Raw genomic sequence first — 15,243 nt, forward strand, 5'->3', positions numbered from 1 at the left:
CTTTCTATCTATCTGTCTATCTATCTACCTACCTGCTTGCCTATCTATCTGTCTGTCTACCTCTATCTCTACCTCTATCTCTCTGTCTCCTACTGATTCTGCTTCTCTGCAGAACCCTGATGGATACAGCCGTGTATACGGGACAGCTGTTAGCTCTGCCATGCTCCCTGCTCCTTGCCTGGGCCAGCTGTCAGGAGATGGGGCTACTGAGCCTGGGATGCATCTGAAGACTTCCCTCCTCCAAGTTCCCACCACAAGCAGCCGTGGGGGCTGCCCCGACTTGTGCCCATGGTCTGGCTGCAGGTACTTTCTCACTTGTCTCTTTTGAGGACCCCATGATGTAAAAGCCCTGCACACGGCATCTCACCAAAGTCTGCTGCCGGGACATTAGTGTAGAAAGAGAGGTCTGCATTCTTTCTGACTGCTATTGTATTTGGTTTGAGTTGGACCCCAGGATGGAGGCACTTGGTGGCAGATAATGTCCTTAAATCAAGCCCAATAAAACCTTTCATGCTGCTAATCACTGCACTGTGTGACACTCTGCACCCAGCGGTCTCCAGAGCTCGCAGAATCTCTACAAAGGGACTGTGGCCTGCCGAGCGGTGGGGGTGGTGGCTGCAGCCATTGGATGCCTAACAAGGTCCTTTAGTGAGGAGCACAGGATTCTCCAAAGAGAATTTTTGCTGAAATGTCAGGCTCTGACACTTTTTTTTTTTTTTTTTTTTTGTACATGGAAACACGTGTCATTGCTGCAGAACTGTGTTGTCTTCTGGGAACAAACACAGAGGCCCATTGTTTACGCTGCCAATTAGGAACCGTGTTTGGCTCCAACATACAAAGGCCCAGTTGTGTTCAGACAGCGGAGGGAAGTGTCTTGGATCTTTCGACACAGGTCTTTGGACAGAGGAGCCTGGGCTAGTCACTTACGGGGTTCCCGGGAGCCATTTTCTCCTGCTTAGCCGAGCTGGGAGAGGGCAGGTTGTTAGGGATGCCACCGCCTCCCATGACGTCACTGCACTGACAGCTCCCCAGCTCGGCTGCGTGCCACCCTGGGGTGTGCTGCCTCTGCAGTCCTGCAGATCTCCTCCTGCAGGCTGGAGGAGGAAGTTGGGCTTGGCAGAAGCAGCAGGTAAACTGAGCCTGTCAAAGGCTTCCTGGCTGGGCAGGGAAATGTTCCCACCCACAGGAATCCATTGCCTCCATGGGCCAGTCACAGAGGCAGCACAGGGCTTCATGAGCAACGCAAGGGGTGTCCCTGCGCCCCAGAAAGAAGCTCTGCCCAGTGGCAGAGACCCCCCCCCCCCAAGTGCAACATCAAAACCGCTTTAGTTTGACTTCTCTTAAGAAAGCTGGCCCACTTACTTGGCCTGTTTTAAAAGTAAAGACCAATAGAAATGGCGGGGCACCGTGACTCATGCCTTTAATCCCAGCACTTTGGGAGGACAAGGCAGGTAGATTCCGAGGTCAGGAGCTCGAGACCATCCTGGCCAACATGGTGAAACCCTGTCTCTATTAAAATACAAAAAATTAGCTGGGTGTGGTGACAGGTGCCTGTAGTGACAGGTGCCTGTAGTACCAGCTACTTGGGAGGCTGAGGCAGGAGAATCACTTGAACCAGGAAGCGGAGGCTGCAGTGACTGAGATCGTGCCACTGCACTCCAGCCTAGCAACAGAGCAAGACTCTGTCTCAAGAAAAAACAAAACAAAAAACTAATAGAAATAAGATCAGCCCCACCCCCCTCACTCCCACCCCGCTACCCCAGAAAAGCAGCAGTTTCTGCTCTTCAGGGGCAAATTTCAGTTGTTAAGTGGGTGAAAGCACTTAACTGAAAGGGAGGCAAGTTTTCTTTCTTTCTTTTTTATTTTTGAGACAGAGTCTTATTCTGTTGCCCAGGCTGGAGTGCAGTGGTGCAATCATGACTCACTGCAACCTCTACCTCCTGGGTTCAAACGATTCTCCTGCTTCAGCCTCCCATGTAGTACAGACTCCAGGCACCATGCCTGGCTAATTTTTGTATTTTTAGTAGAGACAAGGTTTTGCCATGTTGGCCAGGCAGTCTCAAACTCCTGACCTCGGGTGATCTGCCCGCCTTGGCTGCCATTACAGACGTGAGCCACCATGCCCTGCCTGGGGAGGCATATTTTCTAAAACACATTTGTAGCAAAACGAAGCCGAGCCCTTCAAATGCACCCTTTCTATTGCTGTCACTGGCATCACTAAACGACATCCACATGCCCAGTCCCATGAGAGAGGAGGGCTTGGATCTGGCATCCTGCATCTAATGCCTAGCAGAAGTTTCCCTAAGTAAATTATGGCAAATTCATTTGATGAAACAACATGCCGGCTATTAAAATGATTCCTACAAAGAGCTTACTAAGTAACATGAAAGATGATAATGGGAAAAAGTTTCTTACTCCTAGACTAAACATGTTCCTCTTTTCCTCACAGAGTAATTCAAACATCTTGTAAAGCGTGAGCACATCTATAGATTTTTTTTAAATTACGCTAAGATATGAGTCTGGGAGGAAACATTTTTAAATGTTAACATAGGCTTCTTTGAGGGGCAATTTTTCTTCCTATCCTTCTATATTCTCTACATTGTTTCATAACAAGTTTGTGTATTATGTTACAGTTGGAAAAAACAACATAAACAAAAATAAACAAGGAGGCGGTGCTGAGGTGACAGCATAGGGCAGGAACTTCATTGCCTAGCCTCTCCCTCGTTCCAGTGGCAGGCTATGCCCCTGGTCTGACAATCGGCAGCCGGAGACCCTGCCCAGGTTATGAGAGGTAAAGACTCAGGACCTCTCGGCCAACTCCAGGTTACACCAGGTGCCACGTTTAGAGGTTTGGCAACCTCTGAATTTCACTAGTTTGGGTTTGGAGTTTTCCCCCCACTTCTGGCGAGGGAGGAAAACACACACACACACACACACACACACACACACACACACACACACACACAGAGTCTACACATTTTGGCCTGTAGGGCTCAACATGGCACCTCGCACAGTCCCCTTGAAGGAAGGTGGACTCATTGGTAGACGCTGTCATCCCAAATCTCCGAGGGACATTGGCCCTGGCAGCCTAGCTACTGATGAGGCAGGTATTGAAGATAATCACCCGAGTCATGCTTTCCAAAATAAAGGCTTTGTTCCAAGGCCAACGGTGAGCATCAGCACAAGGCACCTCCCCAGAGCTTCTTCCTGTTAGTCCAAGAGCCGAACCTGTCCCCAGGAGGAGGGGAGCGCACTTGGGTCCCAGGAGACTGGCTATACTGTGACTGGCTCTGGGTAAACCTGCTCTCATTCCCAGTACATCAACGGACTGACACCACCCTGCACCTTGGGCAGCTGCATGAAGCCAGCGAATTTCTCTCCATGGCCCTGCTCCTCAAATTATTCAACCTGTTGCTTTTAACAAGAATTGCAGGTGAGTTCTAAGATTAGACTTGTTCCCAAATGACCAACTGAAAGAATCTGCTTCCATTGCCCAAACCGGCTCCTTCCCCCTTGCATACATGGAACCTTGAGCACGGAGCACTGCTCCTCCCTTGTTCCCTTGATACACACCTCCTCCTCAGTTCTAGTGCCTTCTTGCCGGCACCTCCCCTGACACCCATACAAAGAGGGAAGCCAGTAATGTCTGGTTTAGAAAGTCATGGGTTCTAAATTAATACCACCACTACGGAAAACAGTAAGGAGAGTCCTCAAAGAACTAAAAGTAGATCTAACCATTCAATCCAACACTACTGGGTATCTACTCAAAGGATCAGAAGTCATTATTTGAAAAGGACATATGCACATGCACGTTTATAGCAGCAAGATTCACAACTGCAAAGATATGGGACCAATTTAAGCATGATCTCAGCTTACCGTAACCTCTGCCTCCTGGGTTCAAACAAATCTCCTGCCTCAGTCTCCCGAGTGTAGTTGAGATTACAGGAGTGAGCCACCACACCCAGCTAATTTTTTTGAATTTTTTAGTAGAGATGGGGTTACTCCATGTTAGTCAGGCTGGTCTCAAACCCTGACCTCAGACGATCTGCCCACCTCAGCCTCCCAAAGTACTGGGATTACAGGCATGAGCCACTGCGTCCAGCCTAGATTAAGTTCTAATTCCCTAGCCTGGTGGCGCTCCTGGTTCCAACCTCCCTTTCTAGCTTTGTTTCCTTCTAACCTTCTATGGATAACCTACATACTATTCTAACTACTACCATATTTGCTTGGTTTGCCTGTCTAGAAAATGTACTCCCAATTCTGATGAAATCTTACCCATCTGAGGGAGGGAAGTACACAGGAAGACGGGAGGTAGTATACAAGAGACACATCCTCACCCTCTAGAGTATGATGTCGTGATGTTAAAATAGGAAAATCAAGAAGGAGAGAATAAGCACATTATTTAGAAACATTAAGGTAAATGGCAAAAGAAACAAATAAAGGATTTGAAAATAGTTGCCTCCAGGGGTAGCAATTGAGGGTGAGGCGGCTTGCAGGGCATAAGACAGGTGGGTTTTTTGCTTATTTTGTTTCAAAACTAGTAATATGTGATTGTCTTTTAAAACTACATACATGGTCGTGGTGGCTCATGCCTATAATCCCAATGCTTTGAGAGGCAGAGGCGGGTGGATTGCTTGAGGCCAGGAATTCAAGACCATCCTGGCCAACATAGTAAAACTCTATTTCTACTAAAAATACCAATAAATAAATAAATAAATAAATAAATAAATAAATAAATAACTGGGCGTGGTGCTGCATACCTGTGATCCCAGCTACTCAAGAGGCTGAGGCAGGAGAATCATGAACGCAGGAGGCAGAGGTTGCAGTGAGCCAAGATCACACCACTGCCCTCCAGCCTGGGCAAGAGTGAGACTCCGTCTCCAAATAATAATAACAATGATAAAATAAAACTATATCCATGAATTAGTTTGCATTTTAAAACTGTTTTTAAGGTCGGTGTGGTGGCTCCTGTCTGTAATCCCAACACTTTGGGAGGCTGAGGCAGGAGGATCACTTGAGCCTAGGAGTTGGAGACCAGCCTGGTCAACAAAGCGAAACCCCCATCTCTACAAAAAGTCAAAAATGTAACTGGTCCTGATGGCACACACCTGTCGTCCTAGCTGCTCGGGAGACTGACGCAAGAGGATCACCTGAGCCTGGGAGGTTGGCTCTACAGTGAACTACAATCCCACTACCGCACTCCAGCCTGGGTGACAGAGTGAGCCTCCATCTCAAAAAAACCACACTGTTTTTAATGCATACAATATAGCGAGAAAAACATTTAAATAAGAGCTAAAAATATTAAAAGAGGTAATGTATATAAAAATGCATGATGTCTGGTATGTAATAAGCAAAGAAAAATAGGGTTATCATTACTTTTGTCTTTTCTGTAAATTCTGCTGTGAAACAGGCAGGGTTGGGGATGCTAGGCTCCTTCAGGTTTTACCCTGTCACAACCCTGTAACAGCTTCCTAACTCACCTCTTTTTTTTTTTTTTTTTTTTTTTTTTGAGACAGAGTTTCAATCTTGTTACCCAGGCTGGAGTGCAATGGCGCGATCTCGGCTCACCGCAACCTCCGCCTCCTGGGTTCAGGCAATTCTCCCACCTCAGCCTCCTGAGTAGCTGGGATTACAGGCACGCACCACCACGCCCAGCTAATTCTTTTTTGTATTTTTTAGTAGAGACGGGGTTTCACCATGTTGACCAGGATGGTCTCTATCTATTGACCTTGTGATCCACCCGCCTCGGCCTCCCAAAGTGCTGGGATTACAGGCGTGAGCCACCGCGCCCAGTCCCCTAACTCACCTCTTATCCTCAGTGCTTCTGTCCCCGTATCATGCCATCCTGCCTGTCCACAGCATATCCATCTTCCTAAGACTGTTTGCAATCCCTAGCGAAAGACTAGGAAGGTTTCCTACTGTGTATTAGGAGAAGGGTAGTTGCCATTACAAACAAACCTAAACTCTCAGTGGCTTTACCTGACACGTGTGCACTTTTCACTCATCTGGTGTTCCTGGTTTTTAGGAGATGTTTCCCTCTTGAAGTTTAGGGACATGAGTCCTTTTCCTTTTGAGGCTCTTCCATCTACTGGGTCCTCTGCAACCTCCAGGCAGGAGGGGGCACAACTGCCTCTCAATTGCCTTTGTGTGGATGTGAATTACATCACTTCAGCTCACATTCCTCTGTCCAGAACTGGTCACTAGCCCCGCCCAGAAGAGAAGGGGGTCGGGAAACGTAGTCCTGGCTGGATATAGATGCCTCTTCTCAGTGGAAACTCACTGGGGAAGTGTAATACGGATTTGGGTGGAGCCATCTCTGCCGGATTCACCACCTGCAGAAACACATCCAAACTCTTGGCTCAGCCCAGTGGTTCACTTACTTAGCCAAACTGCTTGGTTTCTGCCTCCTAACAGGAGCCTTCTGTAGTCACCATAACAAGATCTTGACGTCACCCCTTAGTTCTGCACATTTGATGAGACACATTCCATCCATTTCAACACGGTGGAGCTTTTCAAGTGCAAATGCCGTCTCCTCTTTGAAGACTTTCTCTTTTTTGTAGCCATCCGCTGACTGAACCACTCGAACTGGGTTAGATGGGACCTTCGTCAGAGGGTCCAATTGCACTGATATAAGAAAAAGGAAATCCACCCAGGAAGATGAAGGAAATCCCAAAAACATGGCATTCCTAGCAAACCCATGCCCCTACCTGGCCAAGAATTCAGCCAGAACTTTAAAAGCCAGGACAGGTTATGACGTCATGAGTTTGAATTGTACGTGATGAGAACGAGCCCAGCTGACCTCGTGGCATTCGGTTTCAGTGTGAATTTGTTGTGTGGAAGCCAGTCTCCAAAATGGCCCCAAGGAGTTCCACCTCCGGGCACTCACACCCTGCGTGGTCCCCTTCGACACTGTGCCACAGTTGGTCTGTGTGACCAATGGCATCAGGCAGAAGCAGTGTGCATCTGCTATTTGATTATGAAGGACTTTGGATTCGGCCATGGTGCCTTCTCTCTTGGACTCCTCACTTGGGGGTGAGCCGTGTCATGAGTGGCCCTGTGGAGCTGTCCTTGTGGCAAGGGACCGAAACCTCCTTCCCATGGCCATGGGAGTACCTCTGGAGAAGACGCTCTAGCCTGAGCACATCTTTGGAGTTACAGACCAGGTCAACACTTGACTGCAACCTCACGAAACACTCACTCTGCAAGGCTACTCCTGGATTCCTGATTTTCAGAAACTGTGTGAGGCACACATGTTTGTTGTCTTAAGCTGCTAAATGTTGGAATAACTTGTTTCCCAGCAACAGATAACTAAAATAGTCCTTTTCATTGTCTACTCAAAATCAAGCATACCTTTTGGTTTACTTAAGAGAGGGGAAAAATTGAAAATATATAATATATTAAAGATTTTTTAAAATTGGGCTCTATAAAAGTCTCAGGAAATTTCACTTGTAACTGTTGAGTTTCTGGTTTGGGCACGGCGGCTCACACCTGTAATCTCAGCACTTTGAGGGGCTGAGGCAGGTGGATCACCTGAGGTTAGGAGTTTGAGACAAGCCTGGTCAACATGGTGAAACCCTATCTCCACTAAAAACACAAAAAAAGAGCCAAGTGTAGTGGCACACACTTGTAGTCCCAGCTCCTCGGGAGACTGAGGCAGAAGAATCACTTGAACCCGGGAGGCAGAGGTTTCAGTGAGCCGAGATTGAGGCACTGCACTCCAGCCTGGGCCACAGAGACTCCATCTCAAAAAAATTCATAATTAATAAATAAATGTCAAATTGCTGTTATTTCTTCTGTGTGTTGTTCTGGGTCTCTGAATAATTGATACACTACTAAGATAAAGGAAAAAATGAAGAGCGAAGAGGAAGAGAACATGACGGATGGAAGGAAGGAGGGAGGGAGGGAAGGACAGGACAGGACAAGAAGAGAGAAGGAAGGAAAGAAGGAATCCTCTCTATCCCTCGAAAGCCATTTTGGATCCCAAACCCCTTTGGGCCCTTTCCCTGACCCACCCCTCACACCTAATACCTAGCTGTGATTTCTCCTACAGCACATGCACATTAACTTTCTTACGATGTTAATCCATTTATCTTAATTCATTAATTGAGCCAAAATATGTATGGAGCACCTGGTGCCAGCTCTGTTCTAGATGCTTAAAATACATCAGTGAAGAGTCTTACGATTGTTCAAGCTGACAGTCTGAAGATAAACCACAAACACAGTAAGATGCAAATGGTAGGTTATGGAGGGTGATGTTACAGAAAAGAGACAAGGAGAACGGGGAGGTAAAATTGTGTCTACCTTTTTCACATCCTTGCTCTGACCATCAGTGGCTCTGGAGGGAGGACGGGAGGGTAGCCAGATGAGCTTGGAAAGTCTGCAGGGCTTTGCCGATGCCAGGTGCTTGCAGGTATTTGCTTAATTAATGTAAGACTGAAGGAGTTAACCCTGGAATGAGGCGTTCAGTCAGATGGCAAACCCAAAGTTACTGGCTGTTGACACAATGCCCTATTTCTAATTTATCATGAGCTCTGTCGGCTGAATTGGGGCAGGAAGCGCATCTGGGTAACAGCCCATGAGCAACCCTCCTTTCCGTGAGAGCCCACAGCCTGAATCACCTCATCTCTCTCCCTGGGACACCAGGTAGCCGGTTTTGTTTTGTTTTGTTTTGTTTTGTTTGAGACGGAGTTTCGCTCTTGTTACCCAGGCTGGAGTGCAATGGCGCGATCTCAGCTCACCGCAACCTCCGCCTCCTGGGTTCAGGCAATTCTCCCGCCTCAGCCTCCTGAGTAGCTGGGATTACAGGCATGCGCCACCATGCCCAGCTAATGTTTTGTATTTTTAGTAGAGACGGGGTTTCACCATGTTGACCAGGTTGGTCTCGATCTCTCGACCTCGTGATCCACCTGCCTCGGCCTCCCAAAGTGCTGGGATTACAGGCTTGAGCCACCGCGCCCGGCCCCAGGTAGCCGGTTTTATAGAACCAGATGGAATCAGCTGCAGTGCCCCCAAATCCAGCTGCCCAGTATCACAGGGTCCAGCTCAATGAGGCTGTTTTCCGTGCCTGAGTCCCCCAGACAAGTAACATCCTCATGGTGGTTACATCAGTCACCTCCTGTTCCATACCCACTTGCCCCCTACCGGTTTTTACCCCTGGGCCTTCTAGGAACAGGCCCAATGAAAGAGAGGACTTTGTAGTGTCCGAGCGCTGACCAAGGCTTGCCTCAGAAACATTGTAAGTGTCACTCTATGATTCAGACCCAAAGACGCAAAGGCAAAGGAAGCATGCCTTCCATGGTCTAGATACGTGGTCCTAGACAGTCTGGAGGCTGAAATTTGCTTTAATAATAGGCAAAGATACAAGGTGTATGCTCTTCTCTTAGGTTTAGTATACCATGAACGGAAAATTTAAAAGCAATGCTATTAAAATAAAACAGTAATTTGTACTCAATCCTAGAAACAGAACTTCAGATCTAGAAGAAATCTTCGGCCACTTTCAACTTCAACGAAGAAATAAAGAAGACTGGGTATAATGTCCTCCATTTTTTACAGATGATTCCCTAACACATGCATGCATGCACACATACAAGCTCACACACACGTGCACTCACACAAGCACTCACATGTACACACACTCACATGTATGCACACACACACGGAGACTTACCTGCCTCTGCAGCTGTCTCCATTGCCTCTTCTGGTCTCAGTAACAGAAGTGATCCTCTCCTTCCCTGCACCACTGCAGGGTCCCGCCTCCACCATGTGTCCAAAGACGGTTTTTACTCCACACTCAACCCCTTTAGACCATCTTCCCCACCTGGGTCCTCTCCTCTGCCTGACTCTTCTTCATGTTCACTGCTTGAGTCTCTCCCTTTACAAACAAAACAAAACACTGAACCAAATCCACCTTCTTGGTCTCACGTTGACCTTTAGTCCCGTTCCTTCCTTTCACAGTGTGAGTGTCCTGGGGTTGTCATAACAAGTATCACACACTGGGTGGCTTCAGCAACAGAAACTTCTTCTCTCCCAGTGCTGGAGGCTGGAAGTCCAAGATCAAGGTGCCAGCAGGGCTGGGTTCTTCTCAAGGCTCGGAGGTAGGACCTGTCCCAGGCCTTTTCCCTAGCTTCTCGTGGCTTGCTGGCAATCCTTCGTGTTCTTTGGCTTCTGGAAGCATCACCCCGATCTCTGCCTGCATCCTCACATGGGATCCTCCCTGTCTGTGTCTCTGTGTCCAAATTTCCCCTTTTTATAAAGGACACAGTCACATTGGATTAGGAACCACCCTAAGACTTTGCTTCGACTTTACCCACAAAGACTATCCCCAAATAACGTCACATTCTGAAGTGTGGGGAGTTAGGGCTTCAACGTCTCTTTTTTTGGAGGTACACATTTCAACCTGTAACAATGGCCGAACTTAAAGGCCTGGTCCGTCTTCACTCAGTCCCCATCGCCAGCCTCCCTCTCACCTTGTAGCCTCCTGCCAGCCCTGCTCTGTCACCTGAGGAGAAAATGACCTCGAGGCTGCCTGATTCCGTCGGTGCGTCCCTGCCCTGACCACATGGACACTGTTGGCCACCTGCTCCTTCCTCGACCCCGTTCCCCTTGCGGACCCTCTAGTTGAATGGGCATCTGTGGGGTTCAGCATCTCTGGCTGTCCCTTCGCAGACTCCTTTAGGGTTTTCTTCTCCCCTTGGGGCCCCTCAGGCTCGGCACGCAGCCTTCTCACTGTCCCTTCTCACCCCTATTCTCCAAGCTCATCATCTATGATCCTGCCTTAACTTCTAGCCCTGCGCAGACTGTCCCCGAGAGACTGCTCCAGCCTACACACCCCACGTCTGACCCTCACCACTTGACATGCCCCAGGTGCCTGCAACTCCAAATGTACCAAATCAGGCTCACCCCTTCCTCTCAGGGGCCCACCTAAAACCTCGAGCTCAGCCTACTCCTCCGTCCGCAGTCCCTGCCTCAGCATCCACGCTTTCTCACTGAGCAAGACAACGGAGCAACATTCTTTACCATCCTCCTTGCCCTCCAGATACGTCAGACCACAAGTCCCCGAGAGGTGCAGTTAAAGTTACCTTTCCAGCAGATTTTCTCCATTTCACCTTGACTGCTACTCGGGGGGGGCTTCCGTAAGTTCTAGTTTCCTGGCTGCCGAACTGTGCAGGCTGCTTACCCCCTGCCATCACCTCGACCCAGGCCCTTCCTTCTACATGTCATTCGCCACAATGTTCACAGAGAGGTCCCTCTGACAGTCAAGGGTGATCATGTCTCCCTTTGCCTTAAGGACAAAAGCTGAACTCCTCAAGGCCACATGAGATGCTCCTTGTGTTAATAATCTGGTCTCAGGTGTGGCGGCTCACACCTATAATCCCAGCACTTTGGGAGGCCAAAGCAGACGGATTGTCTGAGCTCAGGAGTTTGAGACCAGCCTGGGCAACCCGGTGAAACCCCATCTCTGCTAATAAATACACAAAATTAGCCAGGTGGGGCAGCACGCGCCTGTAATCCCAGCTACTCGGGAGGCTGAGGCAGGAGAATTGCTTGAACCTAGAGGCAGAGATTGCAGTGAGCCCAGATCATGCCATTGCACTCCAGCTTGGGTGACAGAGCATGGCTCTATCTCCTCTCCAAAACTAATCATCATCATCTGGCCTCTGCTCATCTCTCTCTTCTCAGATCCGGGCTGTGGCAGCCCCACTGGTCTTCCCGCCTCCTGAAAGTGCTGCGCTGTAAGCTCTCTTTGGTTTCCTCCACACATTCCTTCTTTCTTCAACACCCTTCCATCAGCTTCTGACCTATCACTGCTTCCCTCGCGTCTTTCAAGACTTAGATCTGAGGCCCTCGAAGAAGTCCTCCTGAGCGCTTCAGAATGACCTGAGTCTCTTCTGACTCAATGCAGTGTCATCGAAGCTCAAGCACCTCTTGCCGCTTTAAATCCCTGGCACCTAGTTCACTGCCTGGCACGTAATACACGGCCGTAAATATTCAGTGAGTATCGCTAACTCAGTGAGGAGTACAAAGGAGAAGTCAGAGGCCCAGAAACTCGCCTGAGGTCAAACAATTAGTGAGCGGTGGAGTTGAGACTCACTCTTATTTTAAGATTCTATTCCAATATTATTCTCAGCGTCGTGGGAGGACGAGGGCATCAAAATCACTTGGGGAGCTGATTAGACATGCAGATTCATGGGCCTCATCTGGACCTAAGGTGAATTTGTAATTCAAACAAGCTACCCTGGTGATTCTCATCGACAGAAAGTTTGAGAACCAACGCCCTACGCCTTGCTGCTTGTCCCTTGTAAATCTGTCACATTTTGCTAAGGCAATTCACTTGTTTTCTATTGGTGACAAGCAGGGAGAGCCGAGCCCAGCTTTCTTACATTTTCATTGAAAAGCCATCATGTGTTGGAGTCCTGAAGCTTTTCCCTTTAAGAGTCTGTCATTAGGATGCAAATTATACGTGTAAAATCAACAGAAATAGGAGGATGGAGTAATTCAGGCACCAGTGTGTGGTAGGAAGGGCTGGGCAAATACAGCCCCCCAAAAAGATGCCTTTATTACTCTTCTCCAGTTTTCCTGCGCCTGGGAATCGCCTGGAGGGCTGGCTAAGATGCAGATACCTGGGCCGCATCCCCAGAGGTTCTGACTCACTGGGTCTGACAGTGGGGTCTGAGAGGTCGCACTTCTAACAAGCTCCTAGATGAAGCCAATGCCACTGGTCCAGGGAACATACTTTGGGAACCGCTGAGCTAGCCAACACTTTTGCTCACTGCAGTCATCTGTTTTTGCGATAGCCATGGAGACAGGGACGTGATCATCCTGTCTTTCCGCTGAAACCCGTGCACCGATGTGGATCTTGCTACCTTTCAAAATGGAGGGTGTTTTTACAGCTTGTTGGGGTACAGGTGGGATTTGGTTACACGAGTAAGTTCCTTACTGGGGATCTGTGAGATTTTGGCGCACCCAACACCCGAGCAGTGTACGCTTACAAAATGGAGTTTCTATTAATAACTCCATTTGATAGAAACTCCATTTTGTAGGGTGTAGTGTATACTTGAAAAGAACCAAAATTTGCCTAACGCCTCTCGGGTTGGCCTCTTAGGATCTCACGGAATATATCTGTGCCTATTTGTATATGTGAGTTTTAAAAATATCTCAAGACAGCCTTCCTGTCCTCCTCGTCTCTTCTTCCCTGCCCCAATCTCTTCTGCTGCTTCGGTTGTTGCTCAAAGACTGGAGGATTTCCACCAACAACAATATCCCCAGTCAGTCTCTAACCTCGTCAATTTCTTTCTTGCGCCATAGTGCCCAGAACTGGCCAAAATACTCCGTTTGGGATCTGGCCAGCTCAGAGTACAATATCTTAAACTCAACACTATTTTATTTTATTTCTTTGAGACGGAGTTTCGCTCTTGTTGCCCAGGCTGGGGTGCAATGGCACAGTCTCAGCTCACTGCAGCCTCCGCCTCCCAGGCTCAAGTGATCCTCCTGCCTCACCCTCCTAAATAGCTGGGATTACAGGCACCCGCCACCACGCCGGCTAATTTTTGCATTTTCACCATGTTGGCTAGGCTGCTCTCAAAGTCCGGCCCTCAGGTTATCCGCCCGCCTCGGCCTCCCAAAGTGCTGAGATTACAAGCGTCAGCCAGGGCGCCCAGCCAAACTGGACACTATTTTAATGTAGCGTTGTTATTGTTGTTGCTGTTTTAAACAAACCATTTCACACATTTAGCCTTGGTGAGCATGGGGTTGTCTAAAACTAGAATTTTTTACATGACCTTGTCTCCAGCTAGGGCTTCTTCATTTGTCCTCAATTAGCTGACATTTTAACTTAAGAGAAACATTTAACATTGAATCCTCGTAAACATAATTTTGTTGGTTGTGCCCATTTTTACTAGATGATCAATTTATACCTTAGTTGTAAGGTGGTGGTGGCAGGGCTGATAAGAGGATCACCAACCCCAAACATCAACGTACCCATTTTACAGTTTGGCTTGGCGTTCCTACTCATATTGTATCAGTCCAAACGACCACTAATTAGCGACGCTACTCTGCAGTCTTAAGATTCGTGGCCACCATATGCCTCAACGTCTCTGGGTCAGCTTCAGTTTCAAATATTCTCTCTCCTGCCCCAGGTCCACATGCCAAACTACGAGTCCAGTTTGGGGTTCGGGACATACAGTACCCAGAGTTCTGCTCCTTCTCGGTGCTCAGAGTCTAATGTAATTGGAGTAAGAGGACGATTTCTGCCTGAGGGATGAGAAAAGGGAGCAGAGAGGAACTGGAGAGGTGAAAGGCACAAATCCAAAGTCAAAGACAATGCTAAATAACGTGTCTTGGTTCAAGCTTCCAAAAAGCGAAGTTCTGCTTATCACCATGATTGGTCCACCCAGATACCTGGATTCATTTATGTAGCAGTCCACTTCGTGGGCGCTGCCTGTTGTGACGATGTTATTTTGCACTCCCTTCTGGAACATGTGATAATACCTCTACCTTTGAGAAGTACAAAGGAGGCACGTTCTCCGCAGTCGGGAATTAAATGAATGTACATAAAATGAATAAGCAGAAGCCTCCGTGCCAGGTCCGTCTGCCTTCAGATCCTTCTAAGGGATGTGAGTTCTCGAGAGGGGAAATACACAACACAGCAGACATTTGACGACCCTTTAGAGGGTTGGTTTGTGAATCTAACTACCGGAGGGCTGAAAATATGGCAGTAAGAAGAAAGGAGCTCATGGGACCCTGAAGGGAAACGAGAGTGAGGAATTCGTCTCTTTCATCCACAGACGTTTCAAAGCATGACACTTGCGGTAACAAAATTGCATTGCGAAAGTACTAGTGTGTTATTATCTCCTCTTCGAGACGGGGACACGTAGACAGGGAATGGCCTCTTCCAATACCAACTTCCAAACAGCACCGCGGAACCTCCTCCGAGCGATGGGGGGAAAGCTAGCCTGCTTCTGCGACCTTGCATGAAAATGGAGAAAACTCTTGGTTTCAAAATCTTCTCCTGGCTCGAACCGAAAGTTAAAAACGGACTTTTCGAATTGCACATTGAGCGTGGCCTCACCTACCGCTAATGAATAATGGATCTCGAGGAGGAGCCGTGGAATGGAGGATCACGGCGGCGCCCAGAGCACTGGGGAGGAATCGCGGGGTGCGTAGCGGCCGGAGCGCCGGGGTTCGGCCGGGACAGAAGGCTCGCGCGGTGGGGGCGGGGTGTCTGCGCTCCGGGGAAAGGGCGGT

At 48.4% G+C, this 15,243-nt stretch overlaps 1 protein-coding gene across 2 annotated transcripts in view; it reads left to right on the forward strand.

Annotated features, from left to right (window-relative positions):
• The first annotated feature begins 14,677 nt into the window (after positions 1-14,677).
• TNRC6C (trinucleotide repeat containing adaptor 6C) overlaps positions 14,678-15,243 on the forward strand; it is a 146,628-nt gene continuing 146,062 nt past the window's right edge. Inside the window, exon 1 of one of the 2 annotated variants that reach the window (XM_074389014.1) lies at positions 14,678-15,154. In XM_074389014.1, the coding sequence (XP_074245115.1) occupies positions 15,084-15,154 (71 nt within the window). In that variant the 5' untranslated portion in view covers positions 14,678-15,083. The remainder of the gene's footprint in view (positions 15,155-15,243) is intronic. The other variant, XM_074389010.1, reaches the window with a different exon arrangement.

Source organism: Saimiri boliviensis, chromosome 17 (genome assembly GCF_048565385.1).
Source record: "Saimiri boliviensis isolate mSaiBol1 chromosome 17, mSaiBol1.pri, whole genome shotgun sequence".
In the NCBI taxonomy this organism is placed as follows: domain Eukaryota; kingdom Metazoa; phylum Chordata; class Mammalia; order Primates; family Cebidae; genus Saimiri; species Saimiri boliviensis.